The sequence below is a fragment of the Tachyglossus aculeatus genome, chromosome 21, assembly GCF_015852505.1.
Source record: "Tachyglossus aculeatus isolate mTacAcu1 chromosome 21, mTacAcu1.pri, whole genome shotgun sequence".
NCBI classification, from domain to species: Eukaryota; Metazoa; Chordata; class Mammalia; order Monotremata; family Tachyglossidae; genus Tachyglossus; species Tachyglossus aculeatus.
In genome coordinates, this window is record NC_052086.1 from 10887810 (window position 1) to 10902021 (window position 14212).

The 14212-nt window shown below is 51.1% G+C and overlaps 1 protein-coding gene across 1 annotated transcript; it reads right to left on the reverse strand.

The window, feature by feature from the left end:
* Positions 1-4004: 4004 nt before the first annotated feature.
* MRPL28 (mitochondrial ribosomal protein L28) lies at positions 4005-10469 on the reverse strand. The gene is made up of 6 exons (XM_038763060.1): positions 10413-10469; positions 8941-9266; positions 6728-6880; positions 6398-6532; positions 4825-4911; positions 4005-4373 (listed from the first exon to the last, which is right to left on the reverse strand). Exons 2-6 carry the CDS (start codon positions 9226-9228, stop codon positions 4275-4277), a joined length of 762 nt encoding a protein of 253 aa, XP_038618988.1. The 5' UTR covers positions 9229-9266; positions 10413-10469; the 3' UTR covers positions 4005-4274.
* Between the last annotated feature and the right edge of the window lie 3743 nt (positions 10470-14212).

Genomic DNA, 14212 nt, shown 5'->3' on the forward strand with positions numbered 1-14212 from the left:
CCAACTTGTACTTCCCAAGCGCTTAGTACAGTGCTCTGCACACAGTGAGTGCTCAATAAATACGATTGATTGATTCCTCCCTTCAAGGCCCTACTGAGAGCTCACCTCCTCCAGGAGGCCTTCCCACACTGAACCCCCTCCTTCCTCTCCCCTCCCCATCCCCCCGCCTTACCTCCTTCCCCTCCCCACAGCACCTGTATGTATATATATATATATATATATATATATATATATATATATATATATGTTTGTACATATTTACCCCTCTATTTATTTTACTTGTACATATTTATTCTATTTATTTTATTTTGTTAATATGTCTTGTTTTGCTGTCCGTCTCCCCCTCCTAGACTGTGAGCCCGCTGTTGGGTAGGGACCGTCTCTAGATGTTGCCAACTTGGACTTCCCAAGCGCTTAGTACAGTGCTCTGCACACAGTAAGCGCTCAATAAATGAATGAATGAATGTGCATTTAGCTTTAATTCTGTTTGTTCTGACGACTTGACACCTGTCTCCATGTTTTGTTTTGTTGTCTGCCTCTCCCTTCTAGACTGCGAGCCCGTTGTTGGGTAGGGACCGTCTCGCTATGTTGCTGACTTGGACTTCCCAAGCGCTTAGTACAGTGCTCTGCACAAAGTAAGCGCTCAATAAATACAATTGAATAAATGAATGTGCATTTAGATTTAATTCTGTTTGTTCTGACGACTTGACACGTCTCCACGTTTTGTTTGGTTGTCTGCCTCCCCCTTCTAGACTGTGAGCCCGTTGTTGGGTAGGGGCCGTCTCTCTATGTTGCTTCCCAAGCGCTTAGTACAGTGCTCTGCACACAGTAAGCGCTCAATAAATACGAATGAATGAATGAATGAGGCCCAGTGCCGCCTGGCGGGGAGCTGAGGCTACTGCAGGCAAAGGGTCAGCACCCCCTGCTGGGGAACTGATGGCATTGCAGGGTGATTGAATACGATTGAATGAATGAATGAATGATGTCCAGTGCCTCCTGGCAGGGAGCTGAGGCTACTGCAGGCAAAGTCAATCAATCAATCGTATTTATTGAGCGCTTACTGTGTGCAGAGCACTGTACTAAGCGTCAAAGGGTCAGCAAAGGGTCGGCACCCCCTGCTGGGGAACTGCTGGCATTGCAGGGGGAGGTCCAGTGCCTCCTGGCGGGGAGCTGAGGCTACTGCAGGCAAAAGGTCAGCACCCCCTGCTGGGGAAGTGATGGCATTGCAGGGTGATTGAATACGATTGAATGAATGAATGATGTCTAGTGCCTCCTGGCGGGGAGCTGAGGCTACTGCAGGCAAAGTCAATCAATCAATCGTATTTATTGAGCGCTTACTGTGTGCAGAGCACTGTACTAAGCGTCAAAGGGTCAGCAAAGGGTCAGCACCCTCTGCTGGGGAACTGATGGCATTGCAAGCGGAGGTCAGGTGCCTCTCAAAGAGGGAAGCTGATACTAGGGAAGCAGCGTGGCTCAGTGGAAAGAGCCCGGGCTTTGGAGTCAGAGGTTCAAACCCCAGCTCCACCAATTGTCAGCTGTGTGACTTTGGGCGGGTCACAACTTCTCTGGGCCTCAGTTCCCTCATCTGTAAAATGGGGATTAAGACTGTGAGCCCCCCACCGTGGGACGCCCTGATTCCCTTGTAACCTCCCCAGTGCTTAGAACAGTGCTTTGCACATAGTAAGTGCCTAATAAATGCCAACTTGTACTTCCCAAGTGCATAGTACAGTGCTCTGCACATAGTAAGTGCTCAATAAATACGATTGAATGTCATTATTATTATTATTATCACAGGAGAAAGGGCCAGCTCCCCCCTTAGGGATCTGATAATAACTGGTATTTGTTAAGCGCTTACTATGCGCCAGGTACTGTACTAAGCGCTGGGCTATTGCAGGGCTGAAGTCCAGCATCTCCTGGCAGGGAGCTGATGCTACTGAAGGCTAAGGGACCCCGACTGAGCCCCCCTTTTCCACTGCTCCTCCTCCCCATTGCCCCTACTCCCTCCCTCTGCTCTACCCCCCCACCCCACTTGTGTACATTTCTACATATTTATTATTCTATTTATTAATATGTATATATCTATTTTATTTATTTATTTTGATGCTATTGATGCCTACTTGTTTTGTTTTGTTGTCTGACTCCTCTCTTCTAGACCAAGAGCCCGTTGTTGGGTAGGGATTGTCTCTGCTGCCGAACCGTACTTTCCAAGCGTTTAGTACAGTGCTCTGCACACAGTAAGTGCTCAATAAATACACTAGAATGAATGAATAAGGGACTTCAGGCCATCGTGAGGAACTGGTGCCATTGCAGGCCAGCCCTCCTCAAATCCGACAATGACTCTCCCCTGCCCTTCAAAGCCTTATTGAAGGCCCATCTCCTCCAAGAGGCCTTCCCGGACTAAGCCCCACTTTTCCTCATCTCCCATTCCCTTCCGGGTCACCCTGACTTGTCCTCTTTGCTCTTTCCAGCTCCACAGCACTTTTGTCCGGATCTCTTTGTACTGATGCCCGTCTCTCCCCCCCACTGCCTCCACCAGACTATAAGCTCGTTGCAGGCAGGGAACGTATCTGTTTATTGTTGCATCGTACACTCCCAAGTGCTTAGTACAGTGCCCTGACGCAGTAAACTCAATAAATACAATTGAATGACTTCTCAGTGCTTAGCATAGTATTCTGCACACAGGAGGTGCTTCCTAAATACAACTGATTGATTGATGCCTACAAGACAGTGGCCACTTTACTAGAGAGAGATGCCATCATAACAACTGTGGGGGGCAGAAAGAGCTTGTTAGGGGAGGGGGACAGCAAGGACAAGTGGGCTAATTGGAACAGAGCAAGGGGTCATCATCATCAATCGTATTTATTGAGCGCTTACTGTGTGTAGAGCACTGTACTAAGCGCTTGGGAAGTACAAGTTGGCAACATATAGAGACAGTCCCTACCCAGCAGTGGGCTCACAGTCTAAAAGTGGGCTCACAGTCTAAAAGGGTCAAGCTTCTCCAACTACACACACTCTCTTAGTCGCTCACACGACTTCAACAACCACCTCGATGCGGATGATTCCCAAATCTACACCTCCAAGCCCTGATCTTTCTCCCTCTCTGCAGGCTCACATTCCCTCCTGCCTTCAGGGCTATTCTACTTGAATGTCTTCCAGTCACCTCAAACTTAATATGGCTAAAACCGAACTTATCATCCCACCCAAACCCCGTCCTCCCCCAAACTTTCCCATCACCGTCGACGGCACCACCGCCCTTCCACGCTGCTAATCCGAGAGCTCTAGGTCTCAGTGTCAACTCCCTGGAGGCTCGGGCAGGCAGAAAAGGGCCACTGTCCCCCCAGCCTGGAAGAAGGGTTGGGGGGGGGGGCTATAATTACTGTGTGGCCTTGGGTAAAGCACTCAACCTCTCTGTGTGTGGGTGATCAGGGCAATATGCACAGCCACCAGGGACAATGCTTACATGACTAGGGGGAGGCTGAAGGCTGGGGTGGGAGTTGGGCAGACCCCCATCTGGGCTCACAGATGGTGTAGAGGTGAGACTGGCAGGTTTTGGTGATGGGGGGCTCTGAGGTGCCCAGGGCCCGACGGTGGGGTGCCACAGACCGTATCCCTCATTATTACCCCCCCGCCCCCATTCCAGGAATTTGTGATCCCCGAGGAAGAGGCGGAGTGAGTAGGGCTGACCTTGGAGGAAGTGTTGGAGAAGCAGCACCTTTTGGAGGCTAAAGTGAGTACAGTGGTACTGGGGGAGAGTTCTTTCTCCCCCACGTTTTATGCCAGGTGAGACCCCACCACCACCACCGCCAACCCCAGCAGCAAATGCGGCGCTCAGATCAGACCCCCAAAACCTGTCGTCTTCCTTTCTGCCTCAACCAAGCAGAGCCGGCCCCATCCCCACCAGGGTGGGGGCGGAGGCCGCGGCTCCCCAGACTCCCCAGACCCGTGGGGGCGACCACGGCGACCGCAACCACGGGTCGGGCGAAAGGCAGAGCATGAGGCCGGGCGAGTGAGCAGCACACAGAACATTTACTGTGGCTCTGAATGAGGCTGGGCTGGAATCCCGGCGGGAAGGCTCAGTGTCTGCCGCCAGCAGGGCCTCGGCTGGCTGGGTACAGAGCGGAACAGGAGGCCAGCGGGACGTTTATCGGAGTTCTGAACGGGGCCCGGCCGGAATCCCGGCAGGAAGGCTTGGTTTCTGGTGCCGGCAGGGCCTTGGCAGGACTGAATTGCCCGGGCGGTCCGTGGGAGGCAAATGAGGCGGCTACTCTGGGCCTCTACGCTGTCTTTGACATCACGGCCGGCTCAGAGAGGGCTTGGACCTGCAGCTGCTGAATCAGCTCGTCCACGTAGACTTTGAACAGGGGGGTGGGGTCCTAGGAGGGGAGAGGCGAGCCGTGAGGGAAACGGACAGCCGACGAGAGCGAGGATCCCGCCGCTCAGCTCGCGTTTCCTGAAAATCCTCACCGTCCACATTTCTTCTCCTCCTGGTTCTGGGGGCAGCGGCTTCAGAAGGGCCCCTCACAGGTCAACCCCGACTGACCTCCACCCCCGCCCGTCCCACAGGAAACCACCCCCCGCTGGCGTTGTCCCAGTTTGGGTCACGGTCTCCTCCGGGGCTGGGTGACCCGGACCTCACCTCTTATCAGCCCCGGCCCCAGTTGCCCATGCTGGGGATGCCAGTCCGTCGCGAAGGACCGGGCAGAGCAAGAGCCAGAGGTCAGCCCGACAGCAGACGGCAGGCCTGGGCCTCTAACCCAGCTTGGCAGGCGGGCCCACCGCCCGCTGCCTGCCTTGAGCCAGCTGGGAGCTCAGCACTGTACTCACTTTAGCCTCCAAAAGGCGCTGCTTCTCCAACGCTTCCTCCAAGGTCAGCCCTACCCACTCCGCCTCTTCCTCGGGGATCACGAATTCCTGGAATGGGGTTGGGGGGTGATGATGAGGGATACGGTCTGTGGCACCCCACCACCGGGCCCTGGGCACCTCGGAGCCCTCCGACACCAAACCCTGCCGGTCTCACCTCCGCAACATCGCCAAGATCCGCCCTTTCCTCTCCATCCAAACCGCTATCTTGCTGGTTCAATCTCTCATCCTATCCCGACTGGATTACTGCATCAGCCTTCTCTCTGATCTGCCATCCTCCTGTCTCTTCCCACTTCAGTCTATACTTCATGCTGCTGCCCGGATCATCTTTGTGCAGAAACGCTCTGGGCATGTTCCTTCCCTCCTCAAAAATCTCCAGTGGCTACCAATCACCCTATGCACCAGGCAAAAACTCCTCACCCTGGGCTTCAAGGCTGTCCATCCCCTCGCCCCCTCCTACCTCACCTCCCTTCTCTCCTTTTCCAGCCCAGCCCGCACCCTCCGCTCCTCTGCCGCTAACCTCCTCACCGAGCCTCGTTCTCAACTGTCCCGCCATCAACCCCCGGACCACGTCCTCCCCCTGGCCTGGAATGCCCTCCCTCCGCACAGTCGCCAAGCTAGCTCTCTTCTTCCCTTCAAAACCCTACTGAGAGCTCACCTCCTCCAGGAGGCCTTCCCAGACTGAGCCCCCCTTTTCCTCTCCTCCTCCCCATCCCCCCTGCCCTACCTCCTTCCCCTCCCCACAGCACTTGTATATACGTTTGTACTGATTACTCTATTTATTTTACTTGTACATATTTACTATTCTATTTATTTTGTTAATGATGTGCATCTAGCTTTACTTCTATTTATTCTGATGACTTGACCCCTGTCCACGTTTTGTTTTGTTGTCTGTCTCCCCCTTCTAGACTGTGAGCCCGTTGTTGGGTAGGGACCGTCTCTCTATGTTGCCAACTTGTACTACCCAAGCGCTTAGTACAGTGCTCTGCACACAGTAAGTGCTCAATAAATACGACTGAATGAATGGAGGCTCCCTCCTGACTCTCCGTCAATCCCAAGGCTCTCTCTCCAACAATGCCTTCCCTACTGTCCCCAGCCTCCTGCTCTGCCGGGGAGCTTCCCCAGCTCTCCCCGCCTCCAAAGCCCTCCTGAGAAGCAGCATGGTGCAATGGATAGAGCACGGCCTGGGAATCAGGAGGTCATGGGTCCTAACCCTGCCTCCGCCACTTGTCTTCTGCGTGACCTTGGACAAGTCACTTCACCTTTCCGGGCCACAGTTACCTCATCTGTAAAATGGGGATTGAAACTATGAGCCCCACACGGGGCAGGGACTGTGTCCAACCCAATTTGCTTGCATCCACCCCGATGCTTAGTACAGGGCCCGGCACATAGTAAGCGCTTAACAGACACCAAGATTATCATTATTCTTAGGAAATCCGCCTCTTCCACCTCTACCCACTTCTGTCCACTCCTGGCTTTGCTCCCCCTTAACTAGGGCTTCACCAGGGCCTGAGAACTCCCCCGGCCGGCTACCCACCCGGTATTTGTGGAAAATGGCCTCCCTCTTCTCGGGGTCGTCGGGGTGGAGCTGGGGGTCCCGCCGGGCCAGCCTGAGCAGCATTCCTCGCTTCAGGTCCATGCCGAACTTGGAACACAGGTCCACCTTGGGGGTCTGAAGAGAGACGCCCCCCACCCCCAGATGGATCAGATGCTCCTCTGGGGCCTCCTGACAGACACCCTCCCCCCGCCCCTCCGCCAGCGGGGGCTGAGCTGCTGCCCTTTCTCGGGGAGGAAAGGCGAGGGCGTCCCCAGGGCTTCCAGCCGCCCCCTCCCTCCCTCCCTCTGCACGGGCCCCGGCCCCCCTGACCTTGAGGATGTAGAAGTCGAAGCCGTAGGCGGCGTCGATGAGGTCCAGCGTGCGCCTGGTGACTGTGACGCTGAACTTCTTGTCGAGGATCTCACTGTACAATTCTCGGGACAGCAGCTGGGGCTTCCAGACCTTCTTCACACGGTTGGAGAGCTGGGGTGGGGAGGATCGGGGTCCGAGGTGGGGGGAATCCTCATTGTCAGCTTTAAGGCACTTCCTACTGTAAACCCAGCCTGCACCCTTCCCTTCTCTAATGCTAACCTCAATCTCATCTATCTCACCGCCAACCTCTGGCCCACGTCCTGCCTCTGGCCCGGAACGTCCTCCCTCCTCCAATCCGACAATGACTTTCCCCTGTTCCAAAGCCTTATTGAAGGGCCATCTCCTCCAAGAGGCCTTCCCATTCCTCTTCTCCCACTCCCTTCTGGGTCGCCCTGACTCGCTCCCTTTATTTATCCCTTCAGACTGTAAACTCGTTGTGGGCAGGGAGTGTGACTGTTTTTTGTTATACTGTACTCTCCCAGCCACTTACTACAGTGCTCCGCACTCAGTAAATATGACAATGAATGAATCCCCTCTCCCAGCCCCACAGCACTTATCAATGTCTGTCTCCCCATCTGTAAGCTCGTTGTGGACAGGGAGTGTATCTGTTTATTGTTATATTATACTCTCCCAAGGGCTTAGTACAGTGCTCTGCACACAGTAAGTGCTCAATAAATACAATTGACAGACCGACGAGGGGCTTGGTGCCCAATAGGGGCTTGCTGTCCATCACGGCTTTGTAGGCAGGAATGGTATCAGCCCTGGGGTCGTGGTGGTCCAGTATGAACGCAGACCCGCTGGGCTCTCTGGGCAGCGGGGCGGGCATTACTGTATATATGTCAGTACAGTGCCTCCTCCCTGTCTTCCTCCGCCGCACCCATCCCAGGCAGGCCAAGGGCCCTGTTTGGGGGCTGGGTGCCCTCCCTGGAGCCCCCAGGGTTTCATGCCCAGGGCCCAGGAGCTAATTTTCTAGCCTGGGTGGCTACCAGCTTAGCAGTCCCTTCCTAGGGTGGCCCCTCGGACAGAGCCACTCAATAAACCGCTGGGAACGTGTCTGTAGACTCTGCTGTATTGTACTCTCCCAGCAGTGTGGCTTAGTGGCAAGAGCCCGGGCTTGGGAGTCAGAGGTCGTGGGTTCTAATTCTGCCCCCGCCACTTGTTGGCTATGTGACTTTGGGAGAGTCACTGTACTTCTCTGTGCCTCAGTGACTTCATCTATAAAACGGAGATGAAGACTGTGAGCCACATGTGGGACAACCTGATCACCTTGGAGCACTTAGAACAGTGCTTTGCACATAGTAAGTGCTTAATAAATGCCATTACTATTATTATTATTACCACAGAGCTTAGAACAGTGCTCAGCACATAGTAAGCACTTAACAAATACCATTATTATTATTATTACAGTGCTCTGCACATAATAATTACAGTACTTGTTAAGCACTTACTATGCGCTGGGGTAGATACAAGTTAAGCAGGTTGGACACAGTCCCTGTCCCCCAAAGGACTCACACTCAATCCCCATTTTACAGACGAGGGAACTGAGGCCCAGAGGAGTGAAGTGACTTGGCCAAGGTCACCCAGCAGGCACATGGCGGAGCCGGAATTAGAACCCACGTCCTTCTGACATCTAGGCCTTGCTCCTTCTCCCAGCTAGTACCACTGATGGGAGAAGCAGTATGGCCTAATGGGAAGAGCACAGGCCTAGGAGTCGGAGGTCGTGGGTTCCACTCCCAGCTCTGCCACTTGCCCGCTGTGTGACCTTGGGCAAGTCACTTCACTTCTCTGTGACTCAGTTCCTTCATCTGTAAAATGGGGATTCAATACTTGTTCTCTTTCCTACTTGGACTGGGAGCCCCATGAAGGACCTGACAATCTCCTCTCTACCCCAGGGCTTAGTACAGTGCTAAGCGTTTAACAAATACCGCTATGATGATGATGACGACTCATCAGAGGTATTTACTGAGCATTTTCTGTGTGCAGAACACTGTACTAAGCACTTGGGAGAGGACAGCATAACCGAGTCGGTAAAAACGTTCCCTGTTCACAGGGAGTTTCCAGACTCGAGGACCAAGGTGGGCACGGCTGGAGGCCCGGGGAGTCCCACCCTCTCCCCGGACCCCGGCTGGTCCTTCCGACCTGCCTGCCCGGGCCCCTCCCAGGGCACGCACCTTGTCGTTGTTGGCGTATCTGTAGCCTCTGATCCAGCCCTCGCCGCCCCACAGCCCGAGCTGGGACTCGGGCGGGAAGTAGAGGGGGATGGGAACATCCTGGACCCGCTCTCGCTGCCCGTTCTTGGGGTTGCGCCGGTACTTGGTGCCGTGGGGCTGGTAGTGCACCGGGGTGGGCTTCCGGGTGTCCTGCAGCTCGCGCAGATAGTGGGCTGGCAGGCGGGCGTAGATGCCCTGCTTCAGCTTCAGGGACTTCCACAGGTAGATGGGGTATTTGTGCAGAGGCATGGGGGACGGAGGGGAGACGAGGGGCGGGCAGCCCGGTCCTGCCAGAGTAAAAGGCACAGGGTCAGTCTGCACGGGGCAGGAAGATTGGCAGGGGGGGTCAACCAGAAGCCCCATCCCCACCCTTGATCCCGGGATCTCAAAGCACAGTAGAAACAGCATGGCCTAGTGGAAAGAGCCCGGGCGTCAGAGGGTCTGGCTTCTCATCCCGGCTCCCTTCACTTCTCTGTGCCTCAGTTCCCTCTTCTGAAAAATGGAGATTCAATACCCATTATTATCACTATTATTGATAACAATCATATTTATATATAATCCCTCCCCACAGCACCTGTATATATGTTTGTACATATTTATTACTCTATTTATTTATTTTATTTGAACATATTTATTCTATTTATTTTAATTTGTTAATATGTTTTGTTCTCTGCCTCCCCCTTCTAGACTGTGAGCCCACTGTTGGGTAGGGACCGTCTCTATATGTTGCCAACTTGGACTTCCCAAGCGCTCAGTACAGTGCTCTGCACACAGTAAGTGCTCAATAAATACAATCGAATGAATGAATTCATTAATTAATAATAATAATAATGGTATTTGTTAAGTGTTTACTATGTGCCAATCACTGTTCTAAGCACTGGGGATAGATACAAGGTATTTAGGTTGTCCCACTTGGGGCTCACAGTCTCCATCCCCATCTTCCAGATGAGGGAACTGAGGCCCAGAGAAGTGACTCGCCCAAAGTCACACAGCTGACAAGTGGCGGAGCCGGGATTTGAACCCGTGGCCTCTGACTCCAAAGCCCGGGTTCTTAAGCTAGTAAGAGCTTAATAAATGCCATTATTATTATTATTATTATACTCTGGGCCTCAGTTCCCTCATCTGTAAAATGGGGATGAAGACTGTGGGCCCCCCGTGGGACCACCTGATCACCCTGTAACCTCCCCAGCGCTTAGAACAGTGCTTTGCACATAATAAGCGCTTAATAAAATGCCATCATTATTATTATTTAGACTGTGAGCCCACTGTTGGGTCGGGACTGTCTCTATATGTTGCCAATTTGTACTTCCCAAGCGCTTAGTACAGTGCTCTGCACATAGTAGGCGCTCAATAAATACGATTGATGATGACTATTACTACTACTAGACGCCCCTGAGCGCTCAGTAGAGTACTGAGGAGAGGCGCCTTCTTACCTGACGCGTCTCTCCTCCACAGCCCCCGCGACCGGAAGTCGCGCGCCTTGAGAGCGCGCGCGCGCCCGCCGCAACCGGAAGTCGCGCGCCGGGGCAGCCCGCGCGCTCGCCCCTCTCCCGCCTCCTATTGGCCAGCACACCCGTCCGTCTCCGCCCCCTGCCCGTTCGGCCCGCCCCCGCCTCAGGGACCGAGAGAAATGCCCGATCGCGGCCTCCCCCAGGGACCGTCTGCAAAGTCCCCTTATGTTCGACCGCCGGAAACCGGAAGGGCGGGGCCGCGGACAGAAAAAGGGGCGGGGGGGAAGGCGGTGGCGGCGCATGCGCCTTGCTTCTTTCTCGGATTCCTGTCAGGGGTCTTTACCTCGCAAGAGGGTAACGTTACGTAATTGCAGCTCGTTCGTTCTATTAAGCGCTTAATTTCATTCATTCATTCGTATTTACTGAGCGCTTACTTTCATTCATTCATTCGTATTTACTGAGCGCTTACTTTCATTCATTCAATCGTATTTACTGAGCGCTTACTTTCATTCATTCAGTCATATTTACTGAGCGCTTACTTTCATTCATTCTTTCATTCAATTGTGTTTACTGAGCGCTTACTTTCACTCATTCATTCTATCGTATTTATTGAGCGCTTACTTTCATTCATTCATTCATTCAGTCGCATTTACTGAGCGCTTACTTTCATTCATTCATTCTGTCGTATTTATTGAGCGCTTACTTTCATTCATTCATATTTACTGAGCGCTTACTTTCATTCATTCTTTCATTCAATTGTGTTTACTGAGCGCTTACTTTCACTCATTCATTCTATCGTATTTATTGAGCGCTTACTTTCATTCATTCATTCATTCAGTCGCATTTACTGAGCGCTTACTTTCATTCATTCATTCTGTCGTATTTATTGAGCGCTTACTTTCATTCATTCATATTTACTGAGCGCTTACTTTCATTCATTCTTTCATTCAATTGTGTTTACTGAGCGCTTACTTTCACTCATTCATTCTATCGTATTTATTGAGCGCTTACTTTCATTCATTCATTCATTCAATCGCATTTACTGAGCGCTTACTTTCATTCATTCATTCTATCGTATTTATTGAGTGCTTACTTTCATTCATTCATATTTACTGAGCGCTTACTTTCATTCATTCTTTCATTCAATTGTGTTTACTGAGCGCTTACTTTCACTCATTCATTCTATCGTATTGAGCGCTTACTTTCATTCATTCATTCATTCAGTCGCATTTACTGAGCGCTTACTTTCATTCATTCATTCTGTCGTATTTATTGAGCGCTTACTTTCATTCATTCATATTTACTGAGCGCTTACTTTCATTCATTCTTTCATTCAATCGTATTTACTGAGCGCTTACTTTCATTCATTCATTCTATCGTATTTATTGAGCGCTTACTTTCATTCATTCATTCTATCATATCTATTGAGCGCTTACTTTCATTCTTTCATTCAATCGTATTTACTGAGCGCTTACTTTCATTCATTCATTCAATCGTATTTACTGAGCGCTTACTTCATTCATTCATTCAAATTTACTGAGCTTTCATTCATTCTATCGTATTTATTGAGCACTTGCTTTCATTCATTCAATCGTATTTATTGAGCGCTTTCATTCATTCATTCTATCGTATTTATTGAGCGCTTACTTTCATTCATTCATTCTATCATATCTATTGAGCGCTTACTTTGATTCTTTCATTCAATCGTATTTACTGAGCGCTTACTTTCATTCATTCATTCAATCATCATCATCATCATCAATCGTATTTATTGAGCGCTTACTACGTGCAGAGCACTATACTAAGCCCTTGGGAAGTACAAATTGGCAACATATAGAGACAGTCCCTACCCAACAGTGGGCTCACAGTCTAAAAGGGGGAGACAGAGAACAAAACCAAACATACTAACAAAATAAAATAAATAGGATAGATATGTACAAGTAAAATAAATAGAGTAATAAATATGTACAAACATATATACAGGTGCTGTGGGGAAGGGAAGGAGGTAAGATGGGGCGGATGGAGAGGGGGGTAAGGGGGAGAGGAAGGAAGGGGCTCAGTCTGGGAAGACCTCCTATCTTGTCCTATCTTAATAATAATAATGTTATTATTAGAACATAACAATATAACAGACACACTCCCTGCCCACACCTGACCACCCTACTTTCCTCGAAGAGCTGTTGTCCCTCACGACACCCCCCATCCCTCACCTGACCTCAGGTGAGCAGGGAAACAATGCAACCCCTCCCCGCACCTCGCAGGAGGTTTTCTGGGCAGGGGTGGGGCTCATGTTTACCCTGGAGGCCAAAGTCCACAACTGAAGGAAACATTCCACCCTGTTTTTTATGGGTTTTTAAATTTTATTTTGTAGTATTTGTGGTATTTGTAGTACTAGTTAAGCGCTTACTGCACATCGAGCACTGTACTAAGATACAGAAGCAGCGTGGCCTAGTGGAAAGAGCACGGGCTCTTTAATATTAATATAACTAATATGATTAATAATTGGGCAGGGACCGTCTATAGGTTGCCAACTTGGACTTCCCAAGCGCTTAGTACAGTGCTCTGCACACAGTAAGCGCTCAATAAATACGATTGAATGAATGAATGAATAAATAGTGTACAGGAGGCCTTCCCAGACTGAGCCCCCTCTTTCCTCTCCCCCTCCTCATCCCCCCCACCTTACCTCCTTCCCCTCCCCACAGCACCTGTATATATGTTTGTACAGATTTATTACTCTATTTTACGTGTACACATTTATTCTATTTATTTTATTTGGTTAATGTGTTTTGTTTTGTTGTCCGTCTCCCCCTTCTAGCCTGTGAGCCCGCTGTTGGGCAGGGGCCGTCCCTATTTGTTGCAAACTTGTATTTTCCAAGCGCTTAGTACAGTGCTCTGCACACAGTAAACGCTCAATAACTCCGATTGAATATTATTATTACTAAGGGAGGAAAAGCAGGAAACGACTCCCCATTTTACAGATGAGAAAACTGGGGCACAGAGAAATGAAGTGATTTGCCCAGTCACACAGCAGACAAGCGGCAGAGCTGGGATTAGAACCCAGGTCCTCTGACTCAAAGACCTCCGGTGGTTGCCCATCCGTCTCCGCGCCAAACAAAAACTCCTTACCACGGGCTTTAAAACACTCAATCGCCTTGCCCCTTCCCAAGACCTCCAGTGGTTGCCCATCCATCTCCGCATCGAACAAAAACTCCTTACCATTGGCTTTAAAACACTCAATTGCCTCGCCCCCTCCTACCTCACTTCGCTACTCTCCTACTACAACCCAGCCAGCACACTTCAACTCCTCTAATTCAGAGTGTTTCTTTGTACAGAAACGCTCTGGGCACGTCACTCCCCTCCTCAAAAATCTTCAATGGTTGCCTGTCAACCTAGGAAATAAAGCAAAAACTCCTCATTATTGGCTTCAAAGCTGTCCATCCCCTTGCCTCCTCCTACCTCACCTCCCTTCTCTCCTTCTCCAGCCCAGCCCGCACCCTCCGCTCCTCTGCTGCCGCCTCGTTCTCACCTGTCCCGCCGTCGACCCCCGGCCCATGTCCTTCCAAAATCAGGCCTTCCTAGTGGAAAAAGCCTGAGAGTCGGAAGGACCTGGGTTCTAATCCCACCACCGCTTGTCTGCTGTGTGACCTTGAGCAAGTCACTTCACCTCTCTGGCCTTCAGTTCCCTCTTCTGAAAATCAAGACCGTGGGGCATGGATTGTCCCAAACCTACAGCCCAACCTGCTTGGCTTGTATCTCAGTGCTAAGTACAGTGTCTGGCACAA